The sequence below is a fragment of the Andrographis paniculata genome, unplaced genomic scaffold (genome assembly GCF_009805555.1).
Source record: "Andrographis paniculata isolate CXL003 unplaced genomic scaffold, ASM980555v1 Contig37END, whole genome shotgun sequence".
Taxonomy (NCBI): Eukaryota; Viridiplantae; Streptophyta; class Magnoliopsida; order Lamiales; family Acanthaceae; genus Andrographis; species Andrographis paniculata.
In genome coordinates, this window is record NW_026137570.1 from 4,163,345 (window position 1) to 4,174,340 (window position 10,996).

Genomic DNA, 10,996 nt, shown 5'->3' on the forward strand with positions numbered 1-10,996 from the left:
GTGGCGCTTGGAAGTGTGATGTCCACATATGATGGCCCTGCAAAATTTGCTTGCATTCTTGATGGTGACACCCCTGGCGGCGTCTGGGTGGGTTGAAGAGTAACCCTTGATAACGCTTGATCTAACATGTTCTGCATCAGATTTTGTTGCTCGCGCAACATGATGTTTTGTTACTCGCGCAACATATTTTGCATCGCCGAAATATGCTGATTGTTCAATTGTTGAACATACGACAACCAATCGGTAGGTGGTTGGGGAATCTCCCCTGGATTTGGCATGACGGGTGGTGGAACATTTTCTTCCACCGGTGCTGATGATGATTGAGGTTATGAGCCTGCCATACTGATTTTTCTGATGATTCTGCCAGACCTTAGTTGTATGTAATTATCTGTTGATGTAGGATCAGCAATCTTACATTTCTCCCACTGTGGTCGCCAATTTGTTGATGTATTTTTTCAACAAACAAAAAGTAAAATCCGAAAATAGGAAATTATTCTCGAACTTGATATATTTAGCATCTGAAATTAGAAATCTCTAAACACTGTACGGTACAAAAAATTAACTGGAAATTAAAAATACAGACTGGAAAATAAAATGGTGATCCCCAAAAGCAATTCTCTTGAATTTGATGTCGATTGAAAATGATTGAAGATACCCTGTTAGTTGCAAATTTTAATCCTTAAATACTCTTCAGAAACGGTACTGGAAACCGTCGCCTGAACGGTTACATCTCTTTTTCAACCGTCTGCTAACCCTTCTCCTGCCGACACGTGCCCCCAGCCGACCGAATTATCTTTCTCACTCTCAACAGTATCCAATTCTTTGGACCGACCGTAGACCTTCCGCCTTTTTGGCCCGAATGCAACTCTTCCGCCTTTTTGGACCGACCGCTATCCTTACGTCTTATTGGCCCGACTGCAAACCTTCCGCCTTTTTGGACCGACCGCTGACCTTACGCTTTGTTGGTCCGACTGCAAACCTCCCAACTTGCAGACCACCTGACTTGTTTGGTCCAGCCGCAAACCTCCCGACTTACAGACCATCCGACTTGTTGGTCCAGCCGCAAACCTCCCGACTTACAGACCATCCGACCTGCGGACCTTCCGACCTGCGGACTTTCTGACCTGCGGACGTTCCGACCTGCGGACTTTCCGACCTGCGGACCTCCCGACCTGCGGACTTTCCGACTTGTGGACCTTCCGACCTGCGGACCTTCCGACCTGCGGACCTTCCGACCCACTATTTCCTTAGAAATACATCTACTTTACCTGAGTTCCCCGCAATGCCCCTCGACCAATTCGATCATCTCAATTGTTAGGCCCATTTTTTCTTTTACCTTGGCTTTTTAATCTAATTCTAAATTTCATACGTAACAAAAATAAAAAAATAATACTCCCTCCGTCCTGAAATTAAGTATCAATTTGCTTTTTGCACGTAGTTTTAGAAATGATATAGTAGGAATAAAGTAGAAATAACTAAAATAACCTTATTAGTATGTGTGGTATAAAGGTAATGACATTTGTGTAATATATTGTAAGTTGTAAAGGTATTTGTAATGTTAGGTAGAAAGTACAGTTACTATAAAAAAGAAAATAAATGCTTTATTATGCAACGAACTAAAATAGAAAAATAAATACTTTGTTGTTACACGACTAAGGAAGTAAATTATCATAATTTCAATTATGATAAGTTATCACAAGATCCAACTAAAATTAGGGACAGGGTTTGTCCCTCTGTCAACGAAACGGTTCCGCGCCCAAATACACAGTGAAGTTTACGAAACACAATCCAAAGAAACACGTCCTTCTACAGTGCTGTCTCTGCTTCAGCTTCAGCCATCATCATCGTCTTCGTTGCCGCTCCTGAATCCCAGCAAAATCGAGGACGAACTGCTGCACCGCCTGCCTCCGCCCCCGCACTTCATCGACCACCGCCACTACCACCACCAGTCAATCGTCGACGACGACGCCTTCTCCCTCTCCGAAATCGCCCTTTTCCGCGACCACGACGAAGACGAAGACGAGGCCAGCGGAAGCCGCACTTCTTCCGACGGCGAAATCCCCCTCCAACCACCGAGCGCCGAAAACCCCTTTCAGAACCCTAATTTCCCCAATTCCCCTCCGGTCAACCACAGCGACCGCGTAATCCGTCCCTCGCCGTTCCGCACTATCCCGGCGCCTTGAATTGTTGACGGAGAAGCAGCATTTAGACGATGTATTGGTAGTTGAACATGATTTGCCTGACTGGGGAGAAGACCATCACACGAGGATCTATGGGGATGGCGAAGATGCTGATGTTCTCGAAGACGATGATGGCATGACAGCTTCGGAAGGACGTTTGGGGAGGTAGCTTCATGGGATCCAATGAGGACAGAGTGTAGGAATGAAAAGCATTTACTTGGTGAGACATGTAAGGAGGAGAAATGGTTGAAATACATTGAGTTTGATCAGAAGAGAATTATTGGATGCAGTAACTCAAGCTGGCAAAGCCACTAAGGCATGAAGAAGCAATAGATCCAGATGTAGGCCTTGCTGGTTTATAGGTGGACAGTTTCTTCCCAGAAAATCAGAAGTGGCTCGACCCTCCTTGTGGGCTCGATCCTGGATCTGATTGTGGTGATGGTGGATGTCGGCATGGAGGGATTGTGTATAGACGATCGATATTGGTGAACCCACTCTAACTTTATTTCTAATCTTTTATTTTGGTGTCTTTCATCTTAATTCATTGTTGGAAGCGGGTTGGACATTTGTGTACACAGCACGAAGGCTCTTACAATCACAGTTTAGTACTTTAGGCATCCCGTCCCCGTGGCATGTAATTTGTAAATTATAGCCTTTTTGGCAACCCTACATATATACCTGACACCGTGTTGAGCTTGTTTTAATTTTGGAGTTGATTTTGGAGTAGATAACATGTTTCCTTTAGTGCATATCTTAGTTTCGGACTTGAGCATCATATATCTTTTGTTTTTGAGATATATGCAATATGTGACACTTACACACCATTTTCTCCGTTAACCTGAATTTCTCTAAAATGGTTTGTCTTGATAATAATTGAACGATGACAACTTGCTAGTTCATTTCTGTAATCATTAGTCAATAGTTCCTTTCTTTTATGTTCAGCATTTTGCATAGATTTCCCGGTATAGAAACGCAGCTCCTGGCCAATTGTGAGACACCTATTTTGTCGTGTTATAGCAAAGGATTTTTTTTATTATTTATGCCTCATTGTTATTATTATTATTATGAAACATGGCTTCCAGAATCGCCTGATTGTTATGACTTCAATCTTTTTGCCTGTTATAAATTATGCTTATATACTATATCTTATTTTTTTTGTACCATGGTAAGTATGGTGATCCATTTCTCGGTATCTGGCCATATATGTGTGCTCCTTTTATATGTGGTTTTTGTTACAGTTTATGTTTATCTTAGGAAGCTGAATTGAGCAATGCAATCAACCTAATGAGTTTTTAACACAAACTATTTTTGAGCTCCTTGTCATTGAGCCAGAAAGTTATATTTTGTCTATTGGAAGCCTTTTTTAAATGCTTGTTTGTGTGAAGCGTGAACTAGGATGTGTTGTTGATTTAAATAGTAGTATAGTTAATTTTCATGACACTAGAGCACCATGAATGATTGGATCATGTGATCAAATATAAAACAAATGGCTAGCCTTATGAATATATGCACAAATTTGAATTTGAATAGATGCTAGTGGTTAACGGTGTGTTTGGTTTGTGTTTGTGCTTCTGCTTGTATTTTGTGTTCATATTTTATGTTTAATTGGCGACGTGATGTGATGTTTTGATTTAACTATTAAATTATGAAAATATCATGATTATGTAATTAAGAAAACATGTTTCTGCTTTTCACTTATTTGAAGCCTAAAACATGATTTTCAGATTAGCTTGTATGTTGTCTTTAATCTTTTCACATGTAATGAATCAAGCCTAAAACATGATTTTCAGATTAGCTTGCTTGTTGTCTTTAATCTTTTCACATGTAATGAATCATGGTATCGACTATATATCATTATCTCATACTACACTGACTATAACCCCTACTTTGGGTTTCAGCCAAATAAAGGGTGTTCCTTTAATGTGAGATGTTATAACTAATTTAATTTATTTATTTATTAGTTTTTTATTTAGTAAGGTTATAACTCTATTTAGATTTTAGCATAAAATCATTTCTATTGATTTGTTAAATGAGCTTTTTACTTTTCATTGAATTGAAAATTTCTTGCTTTTAGTGCTATCTGTGCTATGGACACACATGTAGCTCATATACGCCATATGCTAGTGTTATTATAAGCTAGAATGTTCTTCAGGTTAAACATAATGTTGTCGTGGAGAGGAATTTGCATGGCCATGGTATTGTTTCTTTTCTTAGTTTGAGAAAAAAAAAAAAAACCCTTGAATTCTATAAAGCTAAAGCCGTTCACTGTATTTGCAATGAACTTGAGCATAATTCCCAGACGTTAGTGCTTACTAGTGTTCTTTTTAAATCTTGGTTATCACAATCCTAAGTAGTCCAGTTTAGCCCATTCTGCGTTTACAAAATCTAACATTAATGGAGCATTACAGCTATGTATATATATAATATACATGTTACCTAACTGTGGCAATTAATTAATAGATGTTGATTTCTTGATGTAAATGTCCTATGAAATTACAGGATTGCTGCCAAGTTGTCAATGCTTGAGGCGAACCCGGCCATTCACCATTGAACCAGCGGTTATTAAAATAATTTTGAAGTTCATCCATCCTTGTCAGCGAGGACTGGTAATGCAACCAATCGCTCACTGTGATTATGACTTCGGCCTTTGTTGCTAGTGCCGTAGACAGATAGTTATACATTAAAATGTTTGATACATTACATGTCATTCAGGTTTATTCTCTTGAGCCACATTTTTATTTTTTTGATGCCATGCTTGTTCTTATTGAAGTAGGTGTGTGTGTGAAAACATCCAAGTACGGAGGGATGACCGTTGTCCTGTTCTCTTTGTGCAGCTCAGGGTTGAGTAAAAGCTACGATTGCGTCAGGCCAGCACGACTTTGAATGAGGTCCACTTTTTGCATGCATAACTGTCGTTTTGTTCGTATTTAAGGTTGCACTGAAACATCACGTCGCAGTCCATGTTACTATAATCTCGATTTAGTATGGCTAAGATTGGCGCATAGATGTAATTTCTAAAACTATTCAGACACGTCACTTCAATGTCTGGTGTTACTTTTTCCGCTTGCTTTAGAATTTCATGATGACATTATCCAAGTAGTATATCTAGTATTTGTGTGTGCTCTAAAGGTTCTTACGTAATTTGCTTCCGATGTTATTACAAAAACTACTGTCTGGGTGAACAGATTGATAATGTCATCGCGCTTGAAACTTACCTGTGGTTTTATTACTTTAACTCACTTGAATTTTTCGATCTTTATGTTCTTGGTGAGTATTTAAATGATTCATACATTGCAGTGTAGAAAGCATATTAATTCTTCAGATGTATTTAATTTGCAGACAACGATGCGTCGGGAGAAGCAAGGCATGATAATTCTTGTCGTCTTTCTTCCTTAGTGGATTTTTCAAGTGAAATAGTTGTATGAAATTTGTATTTTACCTCAGAGAATGTCGATTACATGGTTACAGTGTCTCAATTTTAATTTTTGATAAATTTACACTGGCTTCCATTGAATTTTATTTTAACTGATTGCTGTTGTATAACATATGTTATAGGGCGTGGAGGTAAAAACATCCAAATTTCCAAGAAGGAACTATTTGATAACATCGATCGATCGATCATTCTACATATAAACAAGTCGACGATGCCGCCGCCACAGGTCGGGATACTTAAGCTACATATAATCCAAACAGGGACAGCTTTCATTATTAAGGGGACTCAAATGTGGTTTTTTTTTTCATGGATTCAAAGGATGGTTTGAACCCAAGAAGGCCTCTAATTCTTGAAGAACTCCAGGGGATGTTTCTCATCAAGGTTATGGGTCCACACGACGTTGTAATACTCGTCGTAAGTGAAGTCCTTGTACCGCTTCCCGTCCGTCGTCAGCGACTCGGGAGCGCTTATTTTGGCACCATCAGCCGGGCAGATGAAGGACGCAATCGAGATCCTCTCCTTGTCAGAATTCGCTATAACTCGGTGCCAGATGCTCTTGTACAACCCGTTGCTAACAGCCTGCGACAAAAACCGAAAACAATCACACAGAGACTAAGAAAGGTACTTTGGGAATTAAAATTATCTCCCTCGCTTACCTCAAGCTGGTCGGCGATGTTGATGACAAAGGCATCGGGGTGCGGCTTGACGGCGAGCCATTTCCCGTCCTTGAGGACCTGCAGTCCGGGGACCTCCGCATCCGGGAGGAGGATTGTGAGGATGTCGGAATCAGTATGCGCGGCGAGCCCGTAAGTGAGGTCGGGTTGGGGGCAGGGTGGGTAGTAATTCATGGACATGTGCTGCGCCTGCTCGGTACCGAAGATTTTCCACAAAGCATCCTTGGGCAGGCCCAAGCTCTCGGCGATGAATTCCTGCAGCCGGAAGCCGAGCTTCCGGACCTCGGTGCAGTAATTGCTGGCGACATCCCTGTAGTAAAGTAAAACAGGCAAATTAAATTAAATTAAGAATGGATGAGAGATAATTAATACTAGCATGTTTTGAAATGTGACCTGAAGGTGGGAGGCATGGAAGGCCAGTCGGGCATGTACTTGTGGAGAGGATAGCAATGGATCCTCAAATAGTCCCGCCAGATATTGACAGATTCAGTATTGACGATGTAGCTGGTGGATAGCCTGCAAGTTTTGGACATGTCCTCCGAGTAGAGCTTCATCTTTTCCTCCACTGGTAAAGCGTAGAATTCCCGAACTGTGCTTAACATCTTCTCGGTCGTCTCCTTGGGGACTCCGTGATTGATCACCTGATTTCAATTCAACTCAAACCACGATTCAAAATATTATACTATATGCTTTAAACTCTAATTTAGTGAAAGGAGAGGGACCAAAAGTGAAAATTATTATTATGCTTATTAATATCCATCCAAATTTTATAAGCAAAAATGTTTAATAGTATTTTCTTCTTTATAAAAAATTTAAATACTTGTTTTAACTTGAAGCGTCAATCAATCCTTTTCGAAAAAGTATATATGGGTTAAACTCTAATTTAGTGAGAGAATAGGGACCAAAATGAAACTAACCTGTTTGGATTCTTATTATTATTATTTACTAAAACAATAATTCACTTTTAGTCCATCTTTTTTAACTAAATCTCCGTTTTAACCCGTATAGAATTTAATCCAAGGGTGCGTTTGTCTGCTACTTAAGTTTTGAGTTCAAATTTTGAATAATAAAAATTACTAGTTTAAAAATATGATATAAAAATATTAATATAATATTTTATATGTTTTTTTAAATATAATACTCGTTTCTTATTTGGACGTTGGATATTTATTATTATATATTTTTTTTAAACATTAATTTTATTTTTTTTTAATATCTACCAAGAGTAAATTTGTCGATTCAAAATAAAAAAAACAATTAAATAAAAATTAGATAAAAATTGGATGGAGTATATATATATATATATGTTGGATTTAATACATTTAAGTGTGTTTGTTTGGGGGTTTGGATTTTGAGTTGGGATTTGAATAGTAAAAATTTTGAATTTGAATAGTTGTATGATGTGATATAAATAGGGTTTGATGTGATGTTTTAAATGTAAAATTGATTTTTAGTATAATATAAAAAATGAAAAATAGGTGTTTGATTTGATATTTTTGGGGGGAAAAAATTAGATGAATAGTGAAAATCCACCAAAATCCTTCAAACAAACACACCCTTAAGAAAAATAATAATAGGAAATAAAAAAAAAAAAAAAAGTAACGTAAAAACCGAAAGAAACAGATCCTTTAGAATTAGGAAATGAACCTTGAAGAAGCCGTAGTGGCGGCAGGCGTCGGCGATCTGGTTGACGACGGCGGCCCTGTCGGCGGCGCCCAAGTCGATGATGGGAATGTCGTCGCACTGGACAACCTCGGACAGGCGCGGCCGGTCGGATTCCGGGCGGATGTAGTTCTTCGGAAGGGTCGTGAATTGGGCAGAGCTTATCAGTTTGGTCGCCATGGCTGCCTGCAATTTTACAAAGCATTAGACAGACGAACACCAAACACACAGAGGTAAATAAATACATGATTTATTTTAGATATATAAATAAATTAAAAAAGATATGAACAAAGTAGAATTGAAGAAGGATTAAAAGACCTGATCAGGTCTTCTGTTCGATATTTGTATGAAAGAATCCTTGGGTGAAACAAACAATGTTGGGAAAGGGCTGTTTATATAGAAGACGATGGACGTTGGGTGGGGTTGGGGTGGGGTGGGTGGGGTAGTGAAAAATTAATTCTTTTTTCTTAATTTATCCATTAATATTATTGGGTAGTAAGTAATTATTTTATAATTCTATCCGTCTTGCAAAATATTTGGATGGATTTATATAAATATTTCTTAAAACTTTATCCATATTCTTTAATTAAAAAATCTAAATCAATTACTATTTTTTTCCTTAAAACAAATTTCAAATCTATCTCCAACTTTATTATAATTTTCTAATTTCTTGTTTACGTCAAGGTTTTTGAAAATTTAGAAAATTTTGTGAGTAGAAAAAAATTGAACATTTGATCCCACATATTTGTAAGAGAAAATAAATAATAGATTTGATATTTCTTAAAAAACAATTGTATTAATAAATAGTTCCAAATAATTAAAAATTTATACATAAAAATTTAAAAAGTACTTCTCTTTGTTTTGATAAATATTTTTATATTTTGCTCAATCTTACAATCATGTACAAATAAATTGTAAAAATAAAAAAATAAAAAATAGGTATTATTATTTAGTAATTAACTATTATTATTATTATTATTATTATTATTATTACTATATATATGAATTGTTGTTATAATTATTACTATATATCTATATATGTTGTTATTATTATTATTACTATATATATATATATACACGAGTTTAATGTGATATTATTTATATATGAAATGAAAATATACAAAAAAAAAAAAAAAATAGTATAATTTTTTATTAAATTAAAAAATGAAAATATTTTTTAATAATAAAAAAAAAGCATAAATTTAGATGATATAAGATGAATTATTATTATTACTATATATGTGGTTATAATTGACTGATTTGAATTCCCATAATGGTAAATATATATTAATTGAATAATTATTTGATTTCAGTGAAAAATAAATGTACAAATATACACACTAATTTTCCACGGACTATAAATAAAAAGCGTCTAGATTCAATGTATCTAATTTTAACGTAATAATCACTTTCAATTTATTGGCATATTATACATACTCACAAATAAATATTTTGAATTTACGTAAAATGTCGCTATATTTGAAAAATCAATTTAACAATATATTTAAATTCTTTATTTGATTACACTAATAGCAAATATAATTAAATATAAAAACTGATTTCAATATATATATATATATATTAAATAAATTGAAAAGGGGAAGAAAATTGTACTGTAATTGCAACGACTTCATTATAATGTAACAAATTTTTATTACTACGGTCTCGTAAAGACGAGAATGTTCCACTGATTCATTGAACCTGGACACATTTTGTTACAGAAATAATATGCATTGAATGTAGACAAAATTAGAAGATCGTGTTGGTAATGCAGTTGATGTCAGAAAAACTATATATATATTTTCTATGAAATTTAAATTTAAATCTAAATAAAAGACAGTTTTCACGTGAATATTGTTTGCTTTCAGTCTGTAAAAGTTGTTTGTTTGGTATTTCTTCAAGTCGTTTTTAGTTTTTTGAAGAATTTGATTTTGAATTTTTCGATACTATTCAGTCTTTTTTTTTAAAAAAAAAAAAAGATATATATATTTCTTGTAGAACTTCACGTCAAACTATATTTAAATCATTTTTTTTGTAAAAAAAAAAAAAACAATATTGCAATTCTCAATAATACTTTTACAATTCAAAACAATTAATAATAAAAATTGCACAGAATTAAAACATTAAAAAGAATCATATTTTTGTCATTACTAAATAGAAAAATAAATATGTTAAAGATTATGTTATATGTTATATGTTATATGTTTAAGATTTTACAATCTCAAGATATCTACTAAAAAATAATTTGTCCTTTTTATTTTATAAAACCTAACACAAATACAATAATTAAAATTTATTTGATTGCAGTTTAAAATTAATTTGAAATAAAATATTATGCAGAGTAAATCTTGTTGATTTCAATCTGAAATTTGAAAGAACAAACTCTATAAATAAATATATTAATAAAAGAAAAATTTACTGATACAACAGATTTTCTAATCCACCTTTAAATAATATAGGAATTTTTTTTCAAATAAAAAATATTATTATTCAATCTATATAATTAGGGAAGACAATGGGTAGGGTATGCCTGAATATATATGTACCCAAGACCCTACCCATATGTACCCAAGACCCTAACAATAAAATTGAAACTATAAATTACAAATAGAAGAAATAATAAAATATATTATTTAAATTAACGGGTCCAAATCCGGATCTGGATCGAGTAGATTATGCTATTAAACCCTGGATCCGACCTGCCCCTAAAAATTTATTAGGGACCCGACTCATATCCGATCAAACACCCAAATAATTGGATTCGACCCCAAATAAATGGGTAGGATCTAGGTCAGGTGTCGGGTCTACCCCTATCCATTGTCATCCCTACATATAGTTTCTAATATATATGCATTATTTTACTTACAAAATATTACGTTAAAATATTATTCAAATTAAAATTTAATATAACAAATTCAAATTCAAATTAAAATCAAATAAACACTGGGTTGTTCACTTTGGATGTGCATGATTTTGATATAAATAGGCGTTGATGTGATGTTTTGAATGTAAAATTAATTTTTATTATAATAATATATAAAAAAATA

At 34.7% G+C, this 10,996-nt stretch overlaps 1 protein-coding gene and 1 long non-coding RNA gene across 3 annotated transcripts; one reads left to right on the forward strand and one right to left on the reverse strand.

Moving 5' to 3' along the window:
* Positions 1 to 1,712: 1,712 nt before the first annotated feature.
* LOC127250310 (uncharacterized) lies at positions 1,713 to 5,942 on the forward strand. Of its 2 annotated transcripts, XR_007838661.1 has the most exons (5): positions 1,713 to 2,665; positions 4,680 to 4,786; positions 5,015 to 5,068; positions 5,520 to 5,599; positions 5,736 to 5,942. It is a non-coding gene; the product is annotated as an uncharacterized LOC127250310 (long non-coding RNA). The 2 variants fall into 2 exon arrangements; XR_007838660.1 differs by lacking the exon at positions 5,520 to 5,599.
* Positions 5,760 to 8,372, reverse strand: LOC127250308 (protein DOWNY MILDEW RESISTANCE 6-like). Its single transcript, XM_051273511.1, has 5 exons — positions 8,268 to 8,372; positions 7,935 to 8,135; positions 6,681 to 6,928; positions 6,270 to 6,597; positions 5,760 to 6,192 (listed from the first exon to the last, which is right to left on the reverse strand). Exons 2-5 carry the CDS (start codon positions 8,127 to 8,129, stop codon positions 5,956 to 5,958), a joined length of 1,008 nt encoding a protein of 335 aa, XP_051129468.1. The 5' UTR covers positions 8,130 to 8,135; positions 8,268 to 8,372; the 3' UTR covers positions 5,760 to 5,955.
* Positions 8,373 to 10,996: the final 2,624 nt, after the last annotated feature.

Coding starts and splice junctions, on each gene's coding strand:
- LOC127250308 (XM_051273511.1), bottom strand. CDS start 8,129: ATGGCGACCAAACTGATAAGCTCTGCCCAATTCACGACCCTTCCGAAG. Junction 6,929..7,934: donor GCCACTACGGCTTCTTCAAG/GTTCATTTCCTA, acceptor AATTGAAATCAG/GTGATCAATCACGGAGTCCC. Junction 6,193..6,269: donor ACATCGCCGACCAGCTTGAG/GTAAGCGAGGGA, acceptor TTTTTGTCGCAG/GCTGTTAGCAACGGGTTGTA.